Source organism: Paroedura picta, chromosome 12 (genome assembly GCF_049243985.1).
Source record: "Paroedura picta isolate Pp20150507F chromosome 12, Ppicta_v3.0, whole genome shotgun sequence".
In the NCBI taxonomy this organism is placed as follows: Eukaryota; Metazoa; Chordata; class Lepidosauria; order Squamata; family Gekkonidae; genus Paroedura; species Paroedura picta.
The window spans coordinates 23,678,360-23,706,003 of NC_135380.1; the positions used below are offsets into that span (position 1 = coordinate 23,678,360).

Below are 27,644 nucleotides of genomic sequence, written 5' to 3' on the forward strand. Positions count from 1 at the left end.
TTTCTCAGAACCATTAAATTAAAATCACATAAAGAAAATAAATTACATAAATAATCTTGGGAAATATTTAAACAGAGGCTGATTCTGTGAAGGTTCAAGGGGGTGGCAGGTTACAGCGGATGAGCTTTAGGGTTGTGAGTGTCCTGCATTGTGCAGGGGGTTGGACTAGATGACCCAGGAGGTGCCTTCCAACACTGTGCTTCCATGATTCTAAATCTCTATTGGACTTAAAGGTGCCATCGGACTCACATTTCGTTGAGCTACTTCAGACCAACACGGCTGCCCACTTGAATAAATAAAATAAGGCAGCCATCAGTGCATATTAGATCAAAGGCGGGTGGACTTGCCACGGGCTCTCCCGTGTTTGCGCCCCTTGACAAAAAACGGGCTCGCGTCCCTTTAAGGTGGGATCGCTCCAGGAACCACAGCTCCCAGAACCCCTCGCGGGACGAGCCTGAAAAATCTGCACCCTCCTTCCTCGAGCTGCCGGCCAAAGCTCTCCGCCAACCGGGAGCGCATATTACGCGGAAGTAGGCGGTGCCTAACGGTCGAGCCAATGAAAGCCGCGGCCGATTCAGTCTCGGGGCGGGAGAGCGGGCCGAGGCGGCTGGCTGGCGGAGGGGCCAAGATGGCGGCGGGAGGGGGCGCCGCCGCGGAATCCCGGCGCAGGCGGTGGCGCGAGACGGCGCTGGGCGTCCTGCTGCAGCTTCTGCTGTGGGCGGCGCCGGCCGAGCAGATGGAGGAGTATCTGAAGCGGGAGCACTCGCTCGCCAAGCCTTATCAGGGTGAGCGGTGGCCAGGCTGGAACGCCCCCTCCACCCGGTGCCTGCCCGTCGGGGGCTCTGCACCACCCCGGGTTCTGGTTCCCCCCGGTAGACCGGTGCCTGCGTGCCCTGCACGTTTCTCCCAACCGGGGTGGGAGGGCTTCCGCTGGGTTGGACGTCTTGCTCGTGCGGCGGGAAGTGCCGTCAAGTCGCAGTGGATTCATGTTCGCATTGCGCGCCTGGCCTTGCATGGTGGCCTCCCATCCAAATGCGAACTAGGGTCGACCTTGCTTAGCTTCCAGGGTCGGGCTTGCCTGAGCCATTCGGGTCAGGGTTTCTCGTGAGTGCAGCGCTTTCAAGGTGCAAAGCCCCGCTGCCCTTGAAGATCAGCTCTTCCTGGTCTTTCTGCAACTTCACCTGTTGAATTTCTGCACCCAAGTTGCCCTTCTGGGGCCATGAAGGATGGGACCCCCAAGTCAGGCTGCTTATTACAACATTGCTTCGAAACGAAGTGTTTTGCTTTTCCTTTGTAAATGTACATGGCCATCTTTCATACTGGAGAAGGGGGGGGAGCAGTTCTGTGTCCTTCAAAAATCAAGTCTGTTTCTGTGTCCCCTCCTCATTGTTTATGGCTCCCATTCTGAGGTCTGTGATGAACTGTTGGTGACTGTTTTGATGCGTGGAAGACCTCTGCCTTACGTGTCTGTTCTTCCACAATGCAGGTGTAGGCTCTTCCAGCTCTTCTCTGTGGGAACTCATGGGCAATGCCATGGTTATGACCCAGTTCGTGCGCCTTACTCCTGATGTTCAGAGCAAGCAGGGAGCTGTCTGGAACAGGGTGGTAAGACTTGCGCCTCTTCTTTCTCACCTGCCATTGGGTCCTGGGAATTCATTACAGCAAAGATAATTGGCTTACATTTTTTTGCCTGGTGGTGGTGATGTTATCTTATGTGAAATGAAGGCAGTGAAGGGTGGGGCTGCTCCCATTAGGACTCTGAAGTTCCTTTGGGGAATGAGATGTATGTATGAAGAACGTTAGATGTGTAGGAAAGCATGTCTGCTGGCTTAGTGAATCTGAACAAGGTTGTTTGGGATCCTTTGGTTGCAGGAGCCATGTGCATGATCTGTAAGTAAGAAATCCCATGTCATGGAGTGAATGGCCCAGGCTAGGCTGATCTCATCAGACCTTAGAAGCTAAGTAGGGTCAGCTGTGGTTAGTACTTGGCTGGGATGCCTCCAAGGAAGTTCAAGGTTGCTACATAGAGGCAGGCAATGGCAGACCACATCTCTTGCCTGGCAAACCCTTTGGGGTCCTACATAGTACAGGGGGTTGGACTAGATGACCCCGGAGGTACCTTCCAACTCTGTGATTGGATGGCTGTGACTTGAAGGCACTTTCTACTTCCACCAAGAAAGCCTGTTTGGAGGACTCTGCAAATGTGTTTGATTTATGCTGAGGAGCTCAGATTCAGTGGGCATCTGATTTCCCCTGCAAACAGTAAACTTGGTTTCAGATGGGGTGGTTTAAACGGTCATCAGTGGATTTTTGGGGGGTTTTTTAAAGCTAATATCTTTATACACAACATTTAGGACAGGATACATTAAAGTGCTGTGCATGGTTCTCCCTCCCTCCCTCCCTTGATTACAGTGTATGGAAAAGTCACATGTGTATGTTGATGACTGTGTGGGTGAAGAGCCACCATTATGGTTGTGCTGCAGGGTAGCAAGCTAGCCTGATACCATCAGATCTTTAAAGCTAATCAGGGTTGGCCCTCAGTTCTTGGATGGGAGCCTACAATGGAAGTCCAGAGTTGCTACACAGAGACAGGCAACAGCAAACCCACCTCTTAGCTTGAAAATCCTTTGAGGTTGTTACATGGGGGCTGCAACTGGATGGCACTTTCCAAGAATATTAGCTGTGAGTGTGCATGGGGTGTGTGTGTGCAGGGATTAGATAGTAGTTGTCCTCCTGGGGGGAATTATTTCTTAACTTGGGGCTGCATCTTGGCAGAGCTTTTTCCAGTATACCAGTTAGAATCGTAATTGTTCTATTGCAGGGTTAGTCGAACTGCGGCCCTCCAGATCTCCATGGATTACAATTCCCATGAGCCCCTGCCCACGAATGCTGGCAGGGGCTCATGTGAACTGTAGTCCATGGACATCTGGAGGGCCGCCGTTTGACTACCCCTGTTCTATTGTATCCGTCTGGCTCTGATTCTCATGCTAGAGACTTGAGCCATTTTGATTCTTGAGTTACTGAATATCTTGACAGGTTTTGAACTTATTCAGTTAGCCACATTTGGCAAGTGAGCATGATGACTCTCAGAATGCTCTTCCTGGAGCATGTGACATGGATGCCTTACAACCCAGTGTGAAAGTGAGCTTCCTAGAAGGATTTTGGCTGAACTACCCAGCCACAGTTTTTCTCTTGATAAACTGTACTAATTTCAGAACCAGCAGTGTCCATGAACAGCCTGGTTGCCCTTGCATATTTCGGAGAAGAAAACCATCTCAGCTGATAAGGACTGATTTGGTGGAACCAAGCGTATGTCATTCATGAGCTGTCTGAATGGGTGGGTGGCTGAACAACTCTCCTGAATGCCCTGTAACATTTTTTCCTGCTTGTTTGGTCACCTTGCGGCTGAAGCATTGTGGGGCTATTAATTATCCTTGAGAGGCAAAAGAGAAGGCGTCTTAATGGTGAGATGGAAGGGCAGGATACAGGCTTCGTGAGCAGGTTGGAATTTCCAGCTAATTGCTCTATTGTTGGTTCTTTACGCTCGGGTGGATGAGCTCCTTCGTTAAATGAATGCTAATCCTTTGTTTTTATTTATGTGTACAATTCCCTGAAATCTTAATAAGGCCAATGGAGATTAATTACTGTATCTTGGATTCTAAATATAGCTCGCTTGGCAGGAGAGTTCTGCAGCGGTTGGCAGGAGGCATTGCAGGAGTGCAGTGTGTAGCTTGGTTCCTCTGATCAGCTTCACGGCTTCCAGGAGATAAGCCTGGAGGGCAATTGCTTTATTATTTGCTTTAATATTTTTGCCATAGTGTCACTTATGGCAACTCTCAGGGGTTTTCAAGGCAAGGGATGTTCTGAGGAGGTTTGCCATTGCCTGTCTCTATGTAGTGACCTTCAACTTCCATGGTGGTCTCCCATCCAAGCACTGACCCAGGGTCCATCCTGCTGATAACATCTTGCTTGCCTGTGCTGTCCAGGCCAGGGCTATTGTTTGTTAGAACTTGAAAAGACAAGTGATGCAGAGGGCATTTACCTCTGCAGGGCAGCTGGTGATCGATTGAAGGAAAGCGAGGGATGGGGCAGCAGGATTTGATGGCCCAGAGAATGAGAAGCGCTTGGTGTGGAAGATATTGTTGGACATTGGCAACCCGCAAGCCCTGAAAAGAGCCCTGTGCCTTCCATTTTATAATGTTCATCCCGGTCTGCTTACCTGGAGCAATTCTTAGGCCTGATTTTGGTGTAATGCTTGTTGAAGCACAAGCACTTCCTTCTGTGCGTATGTATGCAAAAACAGCATTTTGTGCAAGCTCAGTTGCTACCCCTGCAAAGCACATGCACAACATGCTGTTTAAACAAGATGCTGTCAAAGTACAAAGTCCTACAGAAAAGTGCTGTTGCTCTGGCCCCATGTCATGAATAAATCAGGCCTCGTTCTCTGCAGGCAGTTGCTAATTTGCAGGCAGCTGTGCCGTCTTCTGGAGGGCATCCACTGAGTTATTTGCCAGCAGGGCTGGGGAATTTTTGCACCTGGGGTGCTTATAAGGTAGATGAGGGTCCCTTGGAAGTCCCATCCAGTGCCCAGTGGCTGCAGAGTGCAGGACTCAGTGGTTCCTTGCTAGTTCCTGCTTATGTTCTTAAGCTCATCCTAGGCTGAAGTCATCCACTCAGCTTGCACTGTAGATTTGCAGCCCCGTATTGTGCATCTTCACCTTGAAAAGTCTCCTTGGGGTCACTGGTGCTTACCCCCAAGCTAGTGTCTTTACCATCTGATGCCTCAAGGTCTTTTTAACTGCAATGTCCCTAATGCTGCCGGCTCAGAAGGGGAGATATTGGCTGTGTAAGGGGTTTATGGGTTTTCTTAGGCAAGTGTTTATCTGTCTTGGGCTCCATTTTTCAAAGTTTCCTTACAGAAACTTTACAGATTTATTTGCAGTCAACATGGTGTAGTAGTTAATATCTGGGAAACCCGAGTTCAAATCCTCCCTTTGCTATGTGACATAGCCAGTCACTCTCTTTTTAACGTAACTTACCCAGCCAGTCTGTTGCTGTGGGGGTAAGCTGGAGCCTGGGAGGAGAATACTGCAAGCTGCTTTGGGTTTCCATTGTGGAGAAAGCAGCATGCAAATGGAAATCATCCCTATGCTTTAAATTTTTTTATATCTGTAATAAGGTTGAGGATCACGTCATGCTTGCAGAAAGGAGACTGGAGTAGAGATTTCTTTTGCTTTTATAAAGGCGCCCTTGCCGTCTCACTTTCTCTCTCTGCCTTTCTCTTTTGACAGCCTTGTTACTTACGGGACTGGGAGATGCAAGTGCACTTCAAAATCCACGGGCAAGGAAAGAAGAACTTGAACGGGGATGGCTTTGCAATCTGGTACACAAAAGATCGCATGCAGCCGGGTAAGAGGCCCCTGAGTGCATTCCCACACCCATGCTCAAGGCACCCTCTGCAAGCAGATGCATTGCAGTGAGCTGGTCCTTCCACAGGGCTCAGTTAGCGAGGTGAAGATTACTGTGAATAGATGCAGAGTTCTGTTTGGTCTGCTCCATCTCCTCCATCTGTAACGGGAGATGTGGAACAAGCGAAGAGCTGCTTGGAATAAAAGTTCTTAAACATCCTGGTTGAGGACTGGAATTCTGGTTTACTTATTCCTTGCAGACCACTGTGCTTTCTTCCTTTGGACAGCCACAGGTGGGTGGGTGTTTAAAGCAGCTGATTCCTAAAAACCGAGCTGCTGCATTTCCCTCTGTGCCCGCAGTCCAAGAATCCATGCATGGGGGAGAGCTGTAAGCATCTGGCTGGTGGTTTCTTTGGAGTCTGCCACTGTTGCTGAAGAGGCATGCTGCTCTTCAGGTTAAGTTGTCTGGAGAATCCTAAAAGTGGGGCAGGGACCTCCTAAGAGTCCCTGGATCCAGAGTGAAGAACCACTGGCTTCGGACCAGGTTCTCAAAGCAGCTGCCAGTGGTAGCCCATTGTGAACTCAGTGAAATCTGTTCCTAGGGCCTGTCTTCGGGAGCAAGGATAACTTTCTAGGGCTGGGAGTGTTTGTAGACACCTACCCAAATGAGGAGAAGCAACAGGAGGTAAGGTGACCTTGGAGTAGCTCCACAAGCAGCGGGGGAATTGGGTGGGAGGGGTGGGGGGCATGCCTGGTTGATGTCCTTGTCCCTCTGTTGCAGTGAGGTGGAGGGGATTGGTTAGGGCACGGCACCTGCTTGGCTTTTAGAACTGGAAGGTCTGCAAGAATACTGTAACACTGGATAAATTGGCAAAGAAAGCGTTTCTCACACCCTGTACCCAAAATCTGTCAGTCTTCAGCCTACCATACCAGAAAGAAAGCAGATTCCCAGCAGCCCTTGCAGTGATACACCGGAGGGCTGATTTATCCAGTCAGCTGGATCAAGCAGCAAACCTTTGCCTGAACTTCACCATTTCTGATCCAGTTTACCAGGAAGGTCGCCACGAGACTTTGCTGCCTCTGTAAACTAACTGAGGATTTGCCTTGTACTTGGATGTCAGAGCAGTCCTGCTCTTGGCTTTGTATGAGGACTGAGGGGGAAAGCTTCATGAAATCCAAAACAAAATAATCAACGGACTGCTAAGTTGGTTAGCAATAACCTTACAATTTTAAGTTTAGCCCTTTGCTTACCAAATGGGGAGCTTTGTCGAGGGCCTGGTCTGCCTTAAAACATTGCAACCAGAATGCTGAGAATTCCGTCTTTATGCTAAAGCAGGGTGGATTTCGCTTGTTCTATGTGCAACTTTGCCTTTTTTGTCTTGAAACAGTGACCCGAGCTAACTTGCGGGAAGCAATGAAATCTCTGGGCTGGGCTCTGTAATTCCTGCTCCTTTGCTATTTCAAGCAAATGCTGTCAGGAAGAGTTGTGTGGTTTGCTAGAACGATGGAAATATTGCTCATGGTCACCTTCCTGAAGGCTGTTGTATTTGGAGGCATTTGGGTGCTTTCAAATGTCAAATAAAAGCAGCAGTCCAGTGGTTCTTTCAAGTCTTAACGTTAATCCTGGCCTAAGCTCTTCTGAGTCAGAGCCCACTTGATCAGTTGCATCCATCAGGCCAGCTTTATGTATAAGTAACAGAAAGCAAGTTGTGAATTTCCTTCAATAAATAACAGCGAAACTTTTCTCAAGGATTAGGCCTTTAAAGAGTCCTTGCACTGGTTTCCGGTGATAGCCTGGGGGCGCTGGAGAGCTAGCTTGGTGTAGTGGTTAGGAGTGCGCACTTCTAATCTGGCGAACCAGGTTTGGTTCCCCGCTCCTCCACACGCAGCCAGCTGGGTGACCTTGGGCTCATCACAGCACTGATAAAGCTGTTCTGACCAAGCAGTAATATCAGGGCTCTCTCACCTTACAGAGTGTCTGTTGTGGGGAGAGGAAGGGGAAGGCGAATGTAAGCCACTTGGAGACTCCTTCGGGTAGAGAAAAGCGGCATACAAGAACCAACTGTTCTTCTAATATAATGGGTAGTATCAGTGAGAAAGGAGTAGTAGAAGAAACAGCTGAGAACAAGCTCTGAAATGCAGCAACTGGGTTGGGACACAGGAGGCCTGCATAGTGTGTGGCTCCACAGGCCCAGGGTCAGAAGCACTGCTGGCTATGTCGTCCCGATCTTCGGATAGTGAAGTGGTTTCCCCTCATTTTATCTACTAAAATTGGAGGAACACTTTGGTTTTGCAACTGAAAAAGTTTAGTTTTAGAAGGTACATCTCCTGTCCCTAACCCCCCCCCCCCCGACGCTCACCTGCCATGCTGCTTTGAATCTCTGATCTGGTTGTGTCTCCCACTGGTATTAAGGCAGTCCAGAGCAACAGTTCCAGCAGGGAGAGAATGGGCCAGTGTTTGTAAAGATGCACAGTTCTGATGCCTCTTTGTACTGGGTGAGAGACATTTGAAACATCTAGTTGTACTTGCAGTGGCAGAATTTCCACCTCTCTCCCAAAGGCTGGCAGAAAGGGCACTGACTGACCAAAGCAGAGGGGCAGTGGGCTTCTGCCTCTGTGGGTAGATGCTGTGTGATCACGGGTGCTTTCAAAGACGGAATCAGTCTTTTTCTCATAGTATGTAACTGGGGGAATAACTGTGCTAGGAGCTCCAAAGACATGCCAGTGTCTGGCAGGTGGGCAGTGCTTGGCCTTGTGGGTTATAAGTGGTCTACACTAGGGGTAGTCAACCTGTGGTCCTCCAGATGTCCATGGACTACAATTCCCATGAGCTCCTGCCAGCATTTGCTGGCAGGGGCTCATGGGAATTGTAGTCCATGGACATCTGGAGGACCACAGGTTGACTACCCCTGGTGTAGACCCATTTAGAAATCTGGGAAGCATTTGTGTATTTTGTTCAAGGGTAAAGTTCACACTGTGGTCCTTGGCCCTCTTCTTTGTCCCTCGGTCTATGTATGTCACTCTTTCTATTCACCAGACGTGTTGGGGTGTCCCCTTACCCACAACTTGGTTGACACGTGTGTCCCCCCCCCTCTAAATGTATGATGGAATTGCAAGGCCGCTTCCCATGATGAGCCTCACTCCCCAGGGGGAAGGGCAAAACTGGCATTTCCATCTGGGTGGCCGGGTGAAGTCTTCTGTCCCAGTTTACAGATGGATACTAAATTGCCTGTTGGGTGACTGTCTCTCGCTTCTGTGCTCCTTCTTTTTTGCTTTGCAATAACCGTTCTGGATCCTCAGGCCCAGAAGAGGAGGTATTCCTCGGGAAACCAGGTACTTGGAAGATGTTCCCCTAGTCTTGTTTTCAGCTTCTAGCAACCTCCTCCTCTCCAGCTGAGTTGCAGACCTGGGATGGGGATGAGGGAACTGCATTGTTTGGAAGCCAGCAGGAGACTAGTTAAATTGTAGGTCCCTGGCTGGGTCATTCTCGCCTGTTCAGGGGCTTCCTCCTCCATCCTACCTTGTTTTGGCTGCTTCACTTTAGAGTTACCTTGTGTGTTCCTCCTGCTTGTTTGTCGCTTTCTTTGAGTGTTCCTGTCTGTCCTGTGGAACCAAGATTCAAATCCCTCACCTCAGCCAGAGATTGCCCGTGCGTCCCTGAGTAAGCCAGGCTCCATGCCACATTTCTTCATCTATAAACCGTGGAGATTCCATAAATCCAATGTAGACCAGTTAAAGCAGAAGCATCTCTTTGGCCTACAGTTTCCTTCCTGCTCCTTTGCTTGGGACCTCATGAGTGGGCTAAGAGCCTGACATGGTGACATGCATTCTGCACGGAGAAATAACTTTCTGCCCAGCCTCACAAGTTCTGTTTGGCCTCTGTGAAACATCTGGCCAGCTATTGGTTGTCATGTTTTCAACTGGACAGCCTCCCATTTTTTCAAGCCTTCTTCCCAGTGTGCCAGAGCTGCAACCGGCTGCTGAGTGAACTTCATCTCTTTTGTTGGCTTAGCATCCAGCCTGTGGAAGAGTTTTGGAGAAATCTGATGCTTGCACACAGGATCTTTTTTTTTTTTTTTTTTTTTGGAGGAGCGGTGGAGGGTTGGACTTAATTAAAAAATTCCATGGCTTTTGTTTAGCTGTGAGTCCATGTAGGTCCCTGTCTGGGCCATTCTCACTTGTCCAGGAGCTTCCTTTTCCATCCTACCTTGCTTTGGCTGCTCCAGTGTAACCTGAACTGCCTGGCAGGTGGAGAGGGCTTTCTCCATCTCTTATGACAGGGGTAGTCAAACTGCGGCCCTCCAGATGTCCATGGACTACAATTCCCAGGAGCCCTTGCCAGCATTCGCCAGCGAATGCTGGCAAGGGCTCCTGGGAATTGTAGTCCATGGACATCTGGAGGGCCGCAGTTTGACTACCCCTGTCTTATGACATTAGAATGGCTGTGCCAGCCAGTGACATTAGTGGGCAGTTGGTGAAGGCGGGGCAAGAACCGACTTGCACCCACAACGCTTAGAACTTGCTGCCAAGAGATGTGGCGGTGGCCTTTACTTACCTGGCTTTGAAACAGGGTTGGGCTGTGTGTGTGGAAGGCCTGTCAGTGGCTGCTTCTGCTAGCTGTGGTAACGAGAGTCTCCAGGTTCATAGCAGCTGCATGTGTGGGCGGAGGGGATGCACATGCATGGGGCAGGCTGCTGTCTTCACATGCTGCTTCTGGTCTTTCTGCATGAGCACTGTTAGCTGCTGTTGGAACCAGGATGCTGGATTAGTCTGAGCTCGTGCAGCAGTTCTTGTATCCTGTGTCAGAGAGGGTTAATTCTACCACTTGTACTATGCACGCCCCCTTGGATAGTGTGTCCCTCCCCTGCTGTTCCGTATAGTCCTGCCTTTGCTAGTTTTGAGAAGAGGGGAAGATGCGAAGCACAGAAGCACTTCCTCCTGGTCATGGAATTCTCACTTACCCCTTTCCCCAACTTCAGACACTTGCTTGGGTCATTCCAAATACATCTTTTCAGCTGCTATAAACATTTTGTTGAATGGATAATGAATTTCTAGGAAACTAACCTGGGGCTACATTTTGAAGGCTTGTTCAAGAGCTGCAGTGGATATACAAATAATATAATATGGGATGAACGCCTCCTGTCCAGAAACCTTTTACAAAAGGAGAAGATAATATCTGTATTGAGAGAGAGAGAATTCACAGGTCACTGGCACATTCCTTTGGTTATTCCTCCTGAATTAGGACCTCAGGAAGACAGTGCTGGGTGTGCCTGCTTCACCTCCTAGAAGTAGTGTGAACGGTTCCCGCTCTCCTTTGCCCTGTGAGTGGGTGGCATGTTTCTGGTTGCGAGGCCTCAGAACCAAAGAAGGCAAACCTTGGTTAAGAGCATTGTTCCATTCAAATAACCTGTTGTTCTAGGGCAGGCAGGCACTGATAAGGCAGGCTACTTGCGGGATTTTATGGAGGCTTCCGCCAAAGGCTTTGTGAAAGGCCGCACCCTTCATTGCTCAAAATTGGGGTGTGTTGTGCCATGCGAAACTGGCCTGAATCTTCCTTATTCCCTCTAAGCAAAGCCTCAATCTTAAGAAACTTCCTTCCAGTAAAAGAGCCTCTTAGGCTGGCGGAAGGCCTCTTAAAGCGGAAAGTGCTTTTTCAGTCTAAAGTGGGAAACCACCGGCTGCTAGGAGGTCCTGCTTGGGCCATAAGCTGGAGCAGGAAGGAGCAGTCTGTGGATAAAATGCAGCCCCTTGAAAGTCACAGTGCAATATAAAGCTCGGCCCCGCTTTATATTTTGCTTTTAAGGAATGTGAACGGGAGAGAGAAAGCACAAGCTAACTATCCCTTGGATATGGTGTTGAAAGTGACGGACCTGTGCTGAATTGTGTTTAGGTGCAGAAACTGGGGGTGAAGCCAGGGGTGTCAGTATGAATTTAGGGTCTCGTATCCCTGGATGATCATTGGAATTCACTGAACTTGGTCCAAGGATGTCAGGCATTCTGAGCCCATGCATCTAGGCACTTGCATTTTTAGAAGTCTTGATCAGTCCAGGCATCTACGTGATCAGAGAATGTGTCCACCAAGGAGGAGTCTAGTTTTTGCCACGAAATTCACAGCATTACCCCCCTATCCCATCAATAGAAGCTGGGCCCCCTTGATGCAAGTCAGGGGTAGTCAAACTGCGGCCCTCCAGATGTCCATGGACTACAATTCCCAGGAGCCCTTGCCAGCATTCGCCAGCGAATGCTGGCAAGGGCTCCTGGGAATTGTAGTCCATGGACATCTGGAGGGCCGCAGTTTGACTACCCCTGATGCAAGTCCCCGGGATATACACTTGCGGTGATATCGCTTCTAGAAGACGATCTCTGGCTGAGATACTCGGCAGAATAGTAGCTGCCACGCTTGCTGTCCATCCAGTCTGTAGCCCTGGACTCCCTGCATGTGCCTTCCCCTTTTATTGCCCGCACGAAACACCTGGCTCTTGAGAGGCAATGTGAAAAGCAGCCGCTACCTGACCTGCGATCCCATCTCCTCTTCAGCGTGTGTTCCCTTATGTCTCCGCCATGGTGAGCAACGGCTCTCTAGCCTACGACCACGACAGGGACGGGAGGCCCACAGAACTGGGCGGGTGCACGGCAATGGTGCGCAACCTCAACCACGACACTTTCCTGGTCATCCGCTATGTGAAGAGGAGGCTTACCGTGAGTTTCTCTTTCCTTTGGCCCTGTTGCCCACCCCCCACCCCTGTCCCAGCATTCCCCTTGTGCAACCCTGGAGAGGACTTAAGTAGTAGATTTGCCTGGATAAACATCTCCTGTGTTTCAGATCTTGCTCGACATCGACGGTAAGCATGAGTGGAGAGACTGCATCGACATCCCGGGGGTCCGTTTCCCACGAGGATATTACTTTGGAGTATCTTCTGTCACAGGAGACCTGTCAGGTACGGCGGCTTTTAAGGCAAGCTAAATTTGCACTTGCACGCATCAGTCCACCTGCTTTATATTGAGTGGGCATTGAGACCTCCCCGCCATGTGCAGATCAGGGGGCCAACTTCTGCTGCCCAGTTATTGCTCAGCTGTAGGAGAAGCAAGGCCAGCTGTTTTTTTAAAATCTGGCATTTTAATTCCCAGGTTGAAAGACTCCAACACCAGCTTGAACAACAAAAGGCCCGCCAAGGGCCCTGAACCCAAAGCTCTTTGTTGTTTCCCCCCAGATAACCATGACATCATTTCCCTGAAGCTGTACCAGCTGACTGTTGAACGGACACCAGAAGAGGAACAACGGGACAAAGAGGTCTTTCTTCCCATTGTGGAGAACATGAAACTGCCTGGAAGTAAGTTGGCCTGAAACTGGGAAGGGGGGTTCCTGGGGGGGAGTTGCGGGAAGAGGATTATTCGCAGTGTAGATTGATGGGGATGGCTTGCAGGGCGCTTGTGTCCTTTGGAGTGGAAGATCCCCATTGTAGAAGCTTCTTTCGGCTGAAATCTGCTTGTGGGCCTGAGTTGGGGAGGTTAATTTCTGCTCAGTCATCGCAAGGGTCTCCTTCAATGATGGCAGTTGGAGATCCAGGGAACATTTGCACACATGAGCTCCTGTAGCAATTTGGGATTCCCTTCCCCGGGCTGTGATCAAGGAGCCTGATGATGAAGCAGCCGTGTGTCTCCTTTCCATTCAGTCTTGACTCCTTGCCAAGCTGGCACCCGTAAAAGACCAGTTGACCCCATCCAAGCGATCTGCTTCCTCTTCCCCTTCAGCTCTGTAGTTGCGGGATGGCCTGCCAAAGCCCCACCCTCTTTTGGAATGGGTTGCTGGGAGGCTATGCTGCTGCGGCTGCACAATATCCAGATTGGTTGCAAAAATGTCACATGTATTTCCATGCAGTCGCTGCCATCTCACAACTCCACCAGGGAGCCAACCCTTTTCATATTTCAGGCCAAGGGTTACGGTGTTCCAGCATCCAGTTTCTAACAGGGGGGTAGCCAGATACTTCAAGGGCCTTGCAAACAGGGTATGACACAGTGGCTTTTCCTTGTTTTGTCCCAGCGACCTGGTACTCTGAGGTCTCCTATCTCTGAACATGGGACTCTATTTTAGCTTACTAGTAATCCTTGATTCAACTAGTCATCCCACTGTGGAATTCTTTGAGACATGGAATTTGCAAACAAGGAGGTGGTTTATGATAGCTTTTGTGTTTGAGCGCCTGCATGTGACCTCTTTCTGTCCTCTACAGTGGAGGCTCCACTGGAACCACTGAGTGGCCTTGCTCTGTTCTTGATTGTCTTCTTCTCGCTGGTTGCCTTGGTCTTTGCCATTGTCATCGGAATTATTGTCTACAACAAATGGCAGGAACAGAGCCGGAAGCACTTCTACTGATCGTGAAACATCCTCCAGGGGTTTTGCCTTCTAGACTACTGCTGGTGGCATCGGCAGTGGTGGTAGCAGATGCAGGGGCAGCTAGACTACAAGGAGCATCCTTCCCTAGCCCTGCCACCAAGACTTCAGTCCACCTGGATCTTGAAAATGTGTAATGGGATTGACTTTTGGCTTGAGGACCTGCTTGTTGGGCTCACCGTTGGGGAAGGAGTTCTACCTGCCCTTTCCACTTTGTCTTTTTCCAAGCTGAGCTTACAGCCCCGGCATTTCTACAGGACTCGGAGGGTATTAACGTATCCTTGATCATGTGATGTGAAATGAACTTCTGTGTCACTGTGGGTAGGGCAGGAGACTGTCAGCCAGTGGGGCCCACGGTTGGTTACAGCTGCTTTACCCCCCCTATGGAGACGCTTTTACGGTTGGGAACCAGGAGCGTGGGTTTGGCAGGGGGCAAGATGGCGGTGCTTGGTGAGCTGTGGGGGGGGGGAACTGGGCCACTTGGTCTGGATGTCTTGCTGCGGGCTCCTTTTTAGTAGCAGCTTGGGCAAGTCCCTGCCTTGCCTAGGAAACCTCATAGCCTATAGCTGTAAGGAATAGTGACCACTGTTCTCTGATCCACCACCCAAATATTCCTTGTGCTGCCTGTTAGAACAGGGGAAGGAAGGATGCTGGCCTGGTTAACTGATGGCTGTAACTCCTTCCCCTTATCAGCCTGCAGAAATAGAAGCATCTTGTCTCCTTTCCCTCTCCATGCCTTTTTTGTTTTGTTTTTCTTTTACTTACTTCAGCCTTCTCATTGTTATAAGAGGTGGGTAGGGCAGCTAGCCTTTGCCCAAGGCGCTGAAGGTGCCTTCCCTTTTTTCTAAAGGTAAAAAGCCTTGATTAATCTGCTAGGAATAACTGAGATCATGGTGACTTTGGTAACTAAACAGGGGTATCCTCAGGAACTCAACTAAGGGCCTCTGTTGCCTGCTGAGGTCAGAGCCTTGCTTAGGTTAGGGGTGATGCTTTGCTCTAGGGCTAGGTGATTCTTCAGGGATCATGAATGCTCAATGTGCCCCCCAGTTTTGCCTGGTTTTATGAAGCAGCACTGGAATACTATAAGGGATGCACTTTCAGCTCAGGCACACCATTGTGCCCCGTGTGCATCCTGGCCTTGGTCCCAGAATCTACTGCAGTTGCACAGTTGCTCCACGGAAGGGGCTTAAGCCAAAATGAAAGGGTTTTTTATAAAGGTAGAACACTGCTCTAAAAAACAAAAACAGACTACTGTTCTGAGGACAAACATGTGTTTTTAGTACTGCAATGCTGTCTCATCCTCTCTCTGAAGGGACTTGACTGTACCTGCCCTCAGTTGGTGCTACAAGACCCCCAGCTCCGAGTGGCTACAAGGGTCTTTCCTTTCCCCAACGCCCACACTTTCTCTGATGAGGTCTCCCTTTTGTCTAGGTCAAGATTTGGGGTGGGGTGGGGGCTCAGTGAGAATTGAGTTTGTTTGAAGGAAATGTCCATTGTCACTGGCCTTGTTACTGTGGGAGGTGCGTGCACTGACTTTTCACATTTTTCTGTTTGCTGGAGGAGTGGTTGTCCAAGGAGGGCCGAGCTGAGCTGATTCAGAGGAGCGTAGCCCATCGTTGCTCTGCAGCCTCTCCTCGCCCTCTGATCCCTGGGCTACAACATGCTACCTTAGCAACCCCGCCTTCCTTTCCCCAATGTCATGAGTTCTTAAAAAGGTCATGTTCAGTGAGGGCAATATGTTTGAAGGGGGGCTTGTGCACAAAGCTTCTTGTGATTCTTTTATTTTTTAGGTTTATCAAAGGAAGCTTCCTCAGAACCCTGTGATTTAAAAAAACAAAATTCCTCGTTCCTCTGTTCCCCTCCTTTGGCACTGCCTTTCCTAGCGGTGGCATTGCTGTCTTTCGCGGAGTCATCCCAGCCAGTCAGCAGTCACATACTGAGAATGATAAGACCAAGATGCTGTGTAGCCTTCAGGGTTTGGCCGTGCAATGGTGCCATTGAATGAAGCTGGTCCAGCACACGGCAGCTGTTCCGGGGCTGTTCACAGGGCTAATCCCGGCTGCTTGGCCGTCCAGGCATTTCAGTCCCCTTTAGCCTTGATCCCAGAAAAACTGTCAAAGGGGAAGAGATGTTTTGATGGCTGCAAATGTGTGCTTTTCTTGTGGCTCGTCTTTGCTGTGCAACAAACTACTGTCCTTTTACACTTGCCAGGATCGTAACTTGCAACATCCTTTTTGAAATACAATTTGAACAGAACATTCAACGTTTGGAGGAGCGACAGAAGCCGCAGGACTGATTCAGATGACCCCAAAACCCTGGAAATGGCTGTCCCTGCCAGGGTGCTGGTCCTGGGTGAGAACCAGCCTGTTTGGATGGTACCCTTTCCAGCTGCTGTGTGTGTTGTATCAAATTCCAGAGGCCTTTCAGATGATAGCCATAGATGGGGTATTTTAAAACTCAGAGGGGTAGTAGGACTGAAGGGTGAGGCAGAAGCTCAGAGGCTCCAAGACTGATGCTGAAGATTTGTGGAAAGGACCAGACAATTTGTTCTGGGTCAGAAAGACCTGTTGGGTGGCAACATACCTCAGAATACCAGCATACCCCAGAATACCTGGGACAGGCAGCATGAGGGCACAATTCCATGCTTTCTAGGGATGTAGGTTCTTCTCTGGCAGGAGGAGGGGGGGGGGAAAGTACTGGTTGTGATGGTCATTTGTCCTTTGTCACCAGCAGGAGCTGTGCCCTTCATCTGTGCATGCCCCCTCCCCCCATTAAGTGTTTCTAACTTGAAGACACAAACTACTTTTCCAAAATGTTAGACTTCTGTATAGAGTGATATGTATTTCACAAGCCCCTTGTTCAGTGGCTTCTAAATAAAGAAAGATTTGTGTCATTCCCCCACTGTTTCATGGTGGTAGCTGGTGGTGACTCTGCCCTGTGTTGCCTTGGTAGTTGGTACTCGGTAGGTAGTAAAACAGCAGTCTGCCAGGGCTACATGCAGCCTCAGTGGGGCTTGGCAAATGGCAAATCCCTGCTCTTTGCCCTCCTGCAGCTTGAAATAAGGCAGATGACCACACACTGGTGCCTCTGGTGTGCTCTTGCTTTGGTACTGGCCAGCAGTCTTTCTCCTGGGCTCATGGAGCAAGAGCTTCTGGTTCCCTAGAGCAGGGGTAGTCAACCTGTGATCCTCCAGATGTCCATGGACTACAATTCCCATGAGCCACTGCCACATCTGGAGGACTGCAGGTTGACTACCCCTGCCCTAGAGGTCTGTTTCCAGCAGGAAGGAGGACAGGAAAACTGCCTGCTTCCACAAGACGCTAAGTCTTTGATGCAGGACCATGAAGGTAGGATTACATAAACTGCATCAGCTTTGTGGAGGTGCATAGGGTTGGGTTGCCAACTTCCAGGTGGGCCCTGGAGGCCTCCTGGAATTCCAGCTGAGCTCCTGACTACAGAGATCACATTCCCTGGAGAAAGTGGCAGCTTTGCAGGCTGGTCTTCATGGCATTATATCCCTGCTGGGTCCCTCCTGAGCATCCACCCCAAATCTTCAAGAATTTGCCAACCTGGAGTTGCACAGGCTTTGCATTTAAGAAACTCATTCCTTAATGTTCCCAGGTAGCAATAATGGGAAGGTTTTCTGCCGGAGGGTTTGGTCAACATCTGCCAGCCATGAATGATGGGATTGAGCTAGATGGCCCAGTGGTTGTGCTGAATGGAAGGCAGACTTATCCATTCACATAGGTTCCAAGGGAAGAAGTGTTTCTAGCCTTTCATCTTGGCCTTTGAATGACTCAACTAAGGCTGCCCCTAGCAGTGCTGATCGATCCCTTGTGTTTCATTCCTGGCTGGGACCATCTGCTCTTCTGCTGAGGGACAGATTGGCCCTTAAGTCTCAGGGGATGCCTCCTTGCAGGAGTGGCTCCAGTAGCTAAAAACCACAGGAGTGTCCTATCATGACTATGTCAGTCTCAGATGTGGCCATAGCCATTTACCGTGTTCAGTCTTAAGCAGCACTGAGGCTTCTAGGCTTGTTGCTACGGTAGGATGGTTCTGTTTCTTTCTGGCAATGTTTGCCCTTTTTTCTACTCGATGACAAAGCAATATTGCAGCCTGGAAGCACCATCACTTTCAAAGAATCTCTTCTGGTTTTGCCTGATTGCTTCAGAGCCTTGTCTGTGCTTCTGCCTTTGTTCTTCCCCCTTTCTGTACACGGAATTTTGTGTCTTGAAATAAACATGCACAAATGCCAAAGTGTCTTCCTTGCCTTCCAGATGGTTGGTTTTTATTTAATCTGGGCAAAAGGGTCTGATTTTATTAACAGCTGGTTGTGTACAGGGAGCTGATCCCTTGATGCCTGCTCTATTGCCTGGGGAAGGAGGCTTCCTCTCTATAGCACAATGGTACAAGGTTATGCGAGTGGCCCCTCTGCACCATCACCCCAAAGGGATTCCTATTGTCCCTTGAGCAGGGGCCGTGGTTTGGACAGAGCATCTGTTTGCCATGCAGAAGGTTCCAGGTTCAATGCTCAGCCTCTCCCGTCATTTCACCCATTACAAAGCAAGCCCCCCACCAGCAGTGCAACTATGCTGTAATATTACTGGGTATGCCTTAAAAAGCAGGGGGGGGGGGGTGCTCTATTAATGACCAAGTGCATGACGGGAGGTGGCACCTTGTTTGAAGTAATTGTGGAACTCGTGAAGCGGACCTGATCTTTGCTTCAGTGCCTTGTTGCAGAATGAGTGCCTCAGGCTTGAAGCATAAGATGGGGCTTTGACTTGATGTTAAAATGAGGGAAGACTGTACTGTGGAAATGGTCCAGTTCCAATGCTTGTGGATTGACTCCCAGGGAAACCAGGAGGAACTCAAACGTGGAAAAGCTCAGTTTTTCAGGGCAGATACAAGGGAAGCTTCCAGCCAGAGCTGGACCACTGCAGGTGCCGCTGCTTTGGGCTACCTGCAGACAGATCCTGTGCCTGCTAAATCTGCCTGTTCTGAGATTTGCAGCACCCTGCACTCAAAACTCATTTTATACCCCACTTTTTCTTATGATGGCAGCACATAACAATAAAACTTCTGAAAATAGTGGAATTGAGGGTGTACTTAATGAACTACCCCTTTGCCCTGACATTTGATACATACACAGCCAGAGCTATCCCTATTCCTTCAGAGTTTGAAAAATGAGACACAGAATTCTATATTTTGAGAGCTGACTGTATTTGCAGGCCCCCCAGAAAGCTGAAACTGGGGGCACACAAATGATAAAGCTTTACGTTCACTAGGAAACAGATCGGAAATGAGACCTTTGAAAAACAATCTGATTCTCAACTCTGAACATTAAATTTGCCTCCTGCACAAAGTCAGCATTCTGAGGAAGCATTGCATTTGGCTTGAAATAGGGGGCTAGTGGAGATTGGAAAAGGGTATTTCCCACCATAACTAAGAGTGTTGGCGGAGCTCAAGTCAATTGCAATCCATGCAGAGCCACAGTTTGGCCACCCTGAACTGGGATTATGGAGACCCACGTTCAAATACCGTAATATCACTGGCTGCCCTGAGGCCTCTTCCATTCCTTTTCAGCCTATTTCACAGGCTGGTTGTGAAGATCAAGCAGGAGGGTGGAAGCCCTACCAGCCACTGTGAGCTCCTTGTGGGATGGAGAGGCTAAAAAAAAAAAAAAATCAGGTTGATTCAGGTCACAGTCGCATGTGCACTTGCCTGGGAATAAGTTCCATTGTCCTTCTGAGTCAATATACACAGGCCTCTTATGCCTCTTGGTGTTATGGTTTATTTGAATGGACGAGGGCTTGAACAGTTGGTTGAGGAACTTTGCAGCAGGGCTCCTCCCCCTTCTCTACCTGAAGTGGGGCTTGCTGGCAATTGTAGTTGCAATCGGAGAGCCTGGGTAATGGCGAGAAGACTTGGGAGGGCTGTTGCTTAGTTCATTGGGGAGTTCTCTTCCTGAAGTCTATTTGGAAATAAGACAAGGGGAGGGGAAGTGTCCAAGGGAAGATTCTACTTCTGGATATCAGGAGCAGTCCAGACACATGGCAACCTTTGGAGATCTCAGTTGTAGCGTCAACGATAGCTACCAAATTTCATTTTGCTCGAGTCGTATGTCCTTTCTTAGTGGGAGCGCTTATTTTGATGGAACCTTTCATTGGATTTATCAACTTCATGGCCAAATATCCCTGGGAAAAGAAAGAGGTGGTCAGGCTGACCATGGAGGTAGGGGGAGGGAGGCAGAAAGGAAGTGGACAGATCCGCGGTCCCTATCTTTCTCTGGAATGACTCACAGCTGCAGGGGAAGAGTTTGAGCCCCTCCACTTCAAGTGCCTAGCTCTTCTGTGGGCCAAATTTCCCATCCCATCAGCAGAGGACTCACTGGGGCTGAATAGATGAAGGAGGCAAACAACAGGGCCAGCAGCACGAAGCAGAAGAACATTATGATCTTCCACTTGCTCTTCTGCCAGACAATATACTTGACACTCTTCATTGGGGCTGTGAACCATAGGAAAGATGTCTCTGGTCTCCTGGCCAGAGGGAGGACAATAGATGAAGATATAGTCAGATCATGGTTATGAAAGTTGCTCACAGCGCCCACCCTTCCATCCCTTTCCCCTGTCAACATGGGGAGAGTGCCCTGGGGGGGGAACACCAGGGTGCTTTGATATTTGGGACCTGATAGGCCCCGTTAATAAGTCTACTTCTGCTCCCTCTCCCCCAAACCGAGACCCTTTTCACATTGTGGTCTTACTCTGGTGGCTTCAGGACCGGGTTCATATTTGGCTCCTCCCTTCCTTTCCCAGCTGGCCGCTCTTCGGCTTCCTTTTCTGTCAGGAGCTCCAGTGACATTTCAACCTTCCCCTAGAAAACCAAAGAGGGCAGGAGGCTTCCAGGGTCAGTGCAGCACCAAGTAGGTCGGGGTGTGTGCATTGCTGTCTCATTTCCTCTCCCTATTCCTCCCAGCCGCAGTCATCTCACTATTTGCATTGCGGGCTTTGATCGGCCTTTCTCAATTTTTTTTACTGTTGAGAAACCCCTGAAATAGTCTTTAGGCATTGAGACACCCTAGAAGTGGCACAATCATGCAGAATATGGTTGGGAAGCATAGTTGTGGACACGCCCTCCCCACCCCCTCCAGGTCCATTATCGACCATTTTGGGAGGGGTGTCTGGGTAGCCTTGACCATGTATGATCATATCACTTGGTAAATGTTTAACACATTTTTTAAATACATAAAAAAAACAATTAATTCCTACCCATTCAGGAAACCTTTCTAGGACCGTCAACCAGGGTTTCACAAAACCCTGGTTGAGAAAGCCTGGCTCAGAAGGATGGCTACATGATGTATGCTCAGGTGCCAGAAGAGCTGGGGGAAATGGAACAAGGACAGTAGCATCTAGGTGGTTTGCAGGGGAGCCCCCTCCCCACCAAGTTTCTCATTCTGCCATCACTGCCTTCTGTCCCCAAATGAAAACGTGTGTCAGGGCAGCCCGGCTCAGCAGGCGTGAACACAGACAGCGTCTTCCCCTTCCTTACCGAGACCCTGCGCTTGTCTTCCTCAAACACAATGCACGGCCACCAGCCCCTCAGGTTCTTTTGCACAAACAAAGAGATCCGCTTGGGCTTCTTGCGATGGAAAGGAGAGGAGTCACGGCTGCCTTCTAGCAGCATTTTCACAGTGCAGTCGCGGGGCCGTTTGGCAGGGCGCGGAATGCTGGTCAGGTTGAGCTCCAGAACTCCTGCAGGGCAAAAGAGGCGGCGTGGCGGAAGACGGAGGGGGATTTGGTCTCCCTACTAAGGTTGCCAGGTCTCCCCTGGCCCCTGGTAGGGGGATAGGGGATCGGATTGCCAGAGACAGGTTGGGAAACTCCTGGAGCTTTGACAATGGAGCCTGGAGAGGACCTCAGTGGGGTGCAATCCCATAGAGTCCACCCCCCAAAGCGTCCCGTTTTTCCAGGGGAATTAATCTCGGTAGTCTGGAGATAAGATGTATTTCTGGGGGATCCCCCGGTCCCAATTTGAGGCTGGCATCCCTGCGCCCTACTGCAAGCAATGGCTTTTCAGATTTCCTGCCTTCAGTGCTATGTTCTTATATCAGCGCTAGCACTGCCCCAGAACTCCAGCATGAAACAGATTAAGGGCATAACCTGCATAAAAAGGCGGCCATTGTAAAAGGGGAACACATATGAATGCTGTTCTTTTAATCTATTTATGGTGAAAGAAAACTGCAAATGCTTTAAAATCAGTGTTGTTTCTCCTGGTAGACTAATCACAACACATGCTGAGGCATAGTAAACATCAGTTTCGGAGTAACTTTTGAGGGTCTCTTTCTTTTTGGTTTATTGTATTAGTCCCCTGCCTTTCACACCCTGGTTGAACTGAGAATAAGCTCTAGAGCAGGGGTAGTCAACCTGTGGTCCTCCAGATGGTCATGGACTACAATTCCCATGAGCCCCTGCCAGCATTAATAAATGGCTCAAGTGTTTAGCATGAGAATCGGAGCCAGACGGATACAATAGAACAGGGGTAGTCAAACTGCAGCCCTCCAGATATCCATGGATTACAGTTCCCATGAGCCCCTGCCAGCATTCGCTTGTAGTCCATGAACATCTGGAGGACCACAGGTTGACTACCCCTGATCTAGAGTATAACCCCCCAAATCCGCTGCAACATTCTAGAACTTCCTTGGCAAACAAATTAATTTAGAAACAGTTCCCTGAACATCCAAAGTGGGGATTGCTCCTAAGGATGGCAAAAAGGGGGGGGGGGTCACCAAGGTCTCAAGGCTGGTAAAGCCCACTGCAGTCCTCGCAATGCCATTGTATTTCAGAAGGTCAAAGGCAGCATGTCCTGGTCCTTGTTGTCCTGCCTCCCCCCTCCCCAATCAAGTTTAGGGGACTTACTGCATAACAGGCTCCAGAATCTTGGGGGTGGTTTGGAAGTCACTGGCTAAAATTCTAACAGGTCAGTTACTCATGTGCCTTCTCTTTTGGACATGTGGGTGGCATATTATAGGCCAGGGCAGTGAGGAAGATCATCCCCCCCCCTGGGCTGGTGATAGCTAGGCTCCCTCTCCCTCTCTGATAACTGGGAGTATCAGTCTTTGGGTGCAGGGATAGAGTTATTTATATCCTTGTTTGCTGTGGTTTTTCTGTATTGTATTGGCATGTCCTTTAAATGGGGTTTTAATGTTTTTTTAATGAGGACTTTGTGACCCAACATGAGCCATTGTATGGGAGTGGTGGGATATGAATGAATGAATGAATGAATGAATGAATGAATGAATGAATGAATGAATGAATGAATGAATGAATGAATGAATGCTATAGGGATTATCCAGAGGGAAACAAAAATATTCCTTTGGAAATATCCATGGAAATGTTTTGAAATCCATGCAACGCAAAGTGTGGAGATGGACTGCAGTGGAACTTATGTTCTGTCCAGACAAGAAGAAGCTTTGTAGGGAGATGTCAGGAAGTGGCGCTTGCCCCCTGGCACCATCTCAAGACAAAAATGTTCTCCTTACCAAGAAAATCATCAGCTGAAAACTTGTCATTATCCCAAATCTGGATGATCAGCTTGGGGGGCACTTTCTGCATGGTTTCGTCCAGACTCCAGAAATGTTGCTGCAAAATGGGCAGGAAAGAAACACAGCTGAACCAGCAGAGCAACCATCTGCATCTCAGACACAATCCACCCAGCCCTTCCCCTCTAGGAAATTTTGCTCGTGCTTAGTGGAGGGGAGGGGTCAGGTACACAGGCCCAGATTGAGAATCAGCAGGCTAGGGTTTGGGAAGAGAACAGCTGACTGAGGCAGGTGTGAGTTGGTTGGGAGCCCATATCTCCTGGGGATCATGTGGGAAGGTGAGTCAGCTGTAGTTCAGGAGCATGCCTTTGCCTCTGTTGCGTTTGGCCTATTTATAAACACGACATTGTATGCCATAAATGACCAGTGCCCTCTCCTCCAAAGGAGACACTTGTAAGAGCTGCCCCTGGAATAAAGGCAGACAAAGGCAATTCCTGCTTTGCACCATGGAAGAACAGCAGAGGATTCATGCCCTTGAGAGATCCAAGCTGAAAATGAGTCGTTGGGGACAGGAACAACACCAAGTTTAGCAGTGGCAGAGAAACACTGATATATTCTTAAAATTGCCAAAACTTTTGGATTGTGCTCCTAGGATGTTCAGAAGTAAAGTTGCCAGCTCTGGGTTGGGAAGTACCTTGAAATCTTTGGCATGGAAACAAAGGAGGGCAAGATTTGGGGAGGGGAGGGACTTCAATGGGGTGTAATGCCATGGTCCACCTTTCAAAGTGGCCATTTTCTCCAGGTAAACTCATCTCTGTAGGCTGGAGATCAGTTGCAATCCCAGGAGATCTCCAGTCACCATCTGGAGATTGGCCACCCTATTCAGAAGGGATTTTTAAATTGAGAAAGGGTCTGCAAAAGCTCAGAACTGAAGAAAGCCCTGTCCCTTAATTATGTGGGGCCAGGCTGCAGTTGCTCACTGGGAGACACTCTAGACATGCCCAGAAGTACCTTGATTATGTATTACTTGGATGATTAAGAAAAGACGGGAGAGGTAATGCTAAATGGATTTGGTGGAAGAAGGGGGCTACAAAATCAACTGGGTGTATGGAATACTTTTTTCAGTTTATAGGAGTTGTAAGACCTGGGGATTAGATAAAGATATGCGCTGAGATGGAGTCCTAGTTGTGTTTTATGGAGGTATTTGCACATGAATGGAATGTGGAATTGCAGTTGCCCTGAAATGGGTGGCCTACAGTACACAATGCAATATGAGCAAATGGAGCCCATACTTTAGTAGTGTGTGGAGTTATGACTGCAGTTGCTGATTCAGAAGGGATTTACACAAGGTTCTTAGCTGGATCTGGGCAACACAATGGGAGTCCTCTTAGCTCTGAGAAAGCCAGCACACAACTAGCCTCAGAGGAAGGCCAGAGCCTTTCAAAAATCATATTAAATGCTCCTTGTCATTTTCTACCCACCTTCTTGGTCAGGACGCAGACCTGCTCCATGGGGAGATACTCCATGGTAAACACAAACCTCCAGTTGAAGTTGCCTTCTCCTGCCAGAGACCTGTAGTGGACATCTGTCTTCTGCTTGTCCTCTTCCAGGCCGTCCAGCCACCTGAAACAAGAACACAGAAGGGGATGTTGGAGTCACATGCTGGAACATGTTTGCCCCGTCCCAGATTGTGGGATGCAGCTGGCACCTCAGGTATTAAGGTGATTGGTGTAATCCTGCTACCAACTTTGGGAGAGATGTCCGTGTCCTTCCACAGCCCTTGTGCAAGCATAATAGTGCCCCCCACTATCATCACCATCATGGTGTAGGATGTCACCTGTGTCTCCATCTGTCAGTGACTATTTTGGAATGTTGGAAGATGGGCAGGTATAGCCAAGGCTTATTGTGCACACATTGGATAATGCACTTTCAATGCACTTTAGAAGTAGATTTTCCTGCAGCTAATGCTTAAATGTGTTAGGGACTCACAGCACAATCTGAAAAGGCTGCCAACCTCAAAGCTGTTAGTGGCCTTCACTTTATACAGTTTTGCTGAGGAGGGGATTGGCAGCCACAAGATGAAATGATTGGCGTGGCTGGCTTCCTGTGGGGCAAGGCAGGCAGTGGGGTCAAGGATGAAGAGTAGAGAAAGCAGGAGGTGGAAAGACCGAAGAAGGCAGAGGCTAGCAAAAGCAAGGATGGAAGGAAGAAGGGATCCAATGAAGAAGAGAAACCCAGTGAGAAATCTGCCCATTCTCTCCCAGAATTCTTCTCCTTCTTTTGGAGGAGGGACATAATCTAGAATCAGAAGACAGGGAAGAATGTTCATATATTGATGTATAACAGCTTGCCAGATCTTGAGTTGCAGGTTTTTGCATTATTGCATTTGCTACTTGTAAACTGCCTTAGTTCTTTGGATAAAGCCAACACACACATTTTTGAATGACTTTTAAGTGAGACAACCTAGAAGAAAACCTGAATGGGACTGGCAGAGAACTTCCAAGAAGAAGTAAGGGCAATCATTTGGCAAGTGGCCACTCAGCACAATCCTAAATAGGGTTTCAACTTTCTCAATCCACGGAAGTCAAGGGTATATTCTGCTTAAGGTTGGAATTGGCTTGGTACCCTTTAACATAAATGTCACTCATCCTATCTCCAAAAACATTTGTGTCTTCCAGGTCCACATCCATTGTGTTCCAGATGATGCATCGGAGTTCATACCTAGAGAGAAGAGAAGGTGGGCTTGATTACTGGTGGCGATACCGTCCCTGCTTTACCCCAAAACCACGGCAGATCCAAACCAACTTTTCTAGCATACAGAGAGACTTTCTGTTAGTCTTCCATGGGCATTCATGGCTTGTTTACATAACTGCCATAACATGCAGCATGGAGGTGCAAGCTCACAAGATCCCTGACTTAAAAAAAAAAGATGTGTGTAAGCTGCCTTGCATCCTCCCCCCTTTTTTATTGCAGGAAAACAGAATATACATTTTTCGGGTTTATTTATTGTTTCGACTTACTGCCCACCACCCTCATAACTGATGCACATCACTGGTAGAATATCATGTATGAGCTAATGTGGCCATATACAGAATTAGATGCAAACCAAGTTCCTGACAGAGCAGTTTCTCAGTGGAACAGGCTTCCTTGGGAGGTGGTGGGTTCTCCATCTTTGGAAATTTTTAAACAGAGGCTGGATAGCAGAAAGGCTGATTATGTGAAGGCTTAAGGGGGTGGCAGGTTACAGTGGATGAGCGATAGGGTTGTGAATGTCCTGCATAGTGCAGGGGGTTGGACTAGATGACTCATGAGGTACCTTCCAACAGAGGCTGGATAGCAGAAAGGCTGATTATGTGAAGGCTTAAGGGGGTGGCAGGTTACAGTGGATGAGCGATAGGGTTGTGAATGTCCTGCATAGTGCAGGGGGTTGGACTAGATGACTCATGAGGTACCTTCCAACAGAGGCTGGATAGCAGAAAGGCTGATTATGTGAAGGCTTAAGGGGGTGGCAGGTTACAGTGGATGAGCGATAGGGTTGTGAATGTCCTGCATAGAGCAGGGGGTTGGACTAGATGACTCATGAGGTCCCTTCCAACTCTATGATTCTATGATTCATCTACCGTTTTTCGACATATGAATCTCCTGCCTAAGGCCCATGTAGGTACATCTCAGCTTACACTTAATGTGCAGTGGGAGAGAACATGTTGGAGCCTACATTCCAGGTGCTAATGCAAACCAGCATTCCCCTTGATCGTATTGTGAAAGAACAAGGAATGAGATTAATGCAATAGGGAAAGAAACGTAGATAAGACTGATAGCAATATCCTTGTTTGTGAAACAGGACACCTGGTTACTATGTTTGGTGGCAAAGAAGGGGCTGGTGGTGGCCAGATGGAGGCATTTGGAATTTGCATCCCAGCTATAGCCTTTCAGTTAATCTTATTGAAAATCAGCTGCACAATTTAGATCTGAATTTTAAGAATTTAGGGCAGCCCTTTTCAACCTTTTGACCATATAGGCTTTGAGGTACTATGGAAGTGATATCAGCTAGCCATGCCCCCTGCCATGCCCCCACATGCAAATAAAAATATAAAATAAAAATATGCAAATAAACATTAAAATTACCTTCTTCCCCCACCACACTTTGCCTGCAATGCCCCGTATGCAAATAAAAGTTAAAAATTAAAAAAAAAATCCATTCCTCCCTTCACTCAATAAAACCAGAGTCCAGAGACCAACAAAGATTTATTCAAGGCATGAGCTTTCGAGTGCAAGCACTCTTCGTCAGACTATGAACTGACCATCATAACAG

General features: G+C 48.7%; 2 protein-coding genes across 9 annotated transcripts in view; one reads left to right on the forward strand and one right to left on the reverse strand.

The window, feature by feature from the left end:
* The first annotated feature begins 539 nt into the window (after window positions 1-539).
* Window positions 540-18,054, forward strand: LMAN2L (lectin, mannose binding 2 like). 4 transcript variants are annotated; one of them, XM_077304952.1, is made up of 9 exons: window positions 540-785; window positions 1,487-1,605; window positions 5,292-5,409; window positions 6,011-6,093; window positions 8,709-8,741; window positions 11,946-12,107; window positions 12,232-12,346; window positions 12,620-12,739; window positions 13,637-18,054. In XM_077304952.1, exons 1-9 carry the CDS (start codon window positions 557-559, stop codon window positions 13,777-13,779), a joined length of 1,122 nt encoding a protein of 373 aa, XP_077161067.1. In that variant the 5' UTR covers window positions 540-556; the 3' UTR covers window positions 13,780-18,054. The 4 variants fall into 4 exon arrangements, with proteins under 4 accessions (XP_077161067.1, XP_077161068.1, XP_077161069.1 ...); XM_077304953.1 differs by lacking the exon at window positions 8,709-8,741; XM_077304954.1 differs by lacking the exon at window positions 6,011-6,093 and having other exon boundaries at window positions 663-785.
* Window positions 18,055-19,059: 1,005 nt separating this feature from the next.
* The window catches only part of FER1L5 (fer-1 like family member 5), a 67,648-nt gene continuing 59,063 nt past the window's right edge, over window positions 19,060-27,644 (reverse strand). For 2 of the 5 annotated variants that reach the window (XM_077305960.1, XM_077305959.1), the window contains exons 47-53: window positions 25,958-26,053; window positions 24,814-24,955; window positions 23,333-23,432; window positions 21,343-21,545; window positions 20,558-20,667; window positions 20,186-20,333; window positions 19,062-19,991 (exon numbers count right to left, since the gene is read on the reverse strand). In XM_077305960.1, the coding sequence (XP_077162075.1) occupies window positions 19,899-19,991; window positions 20,186-20,333; window positions 20,558-20,667; window positions 21,343-21,545; window positions 23,333-23,432; window positions 24,814-24,955; window positions 25,958-26,053 (892 nt within the window). In that variant the 3' untranslated portion in view covers window positions 19,062-19,898. Of the gene's footprint in view, window positions 19,992-20,096; window positions 20,334-20,557; window positions 20,668-21,342; window positions 21,546-23,332; window positions 23,433-24,813; window positions 24,956-25,957; window positions 26,054-27,644 lie in introns of those variants that run through there. The other 3 variants (XM_077305958.1, XM_077305956.1, XM_077305961.1) reach the window with 3 other exon arrangements.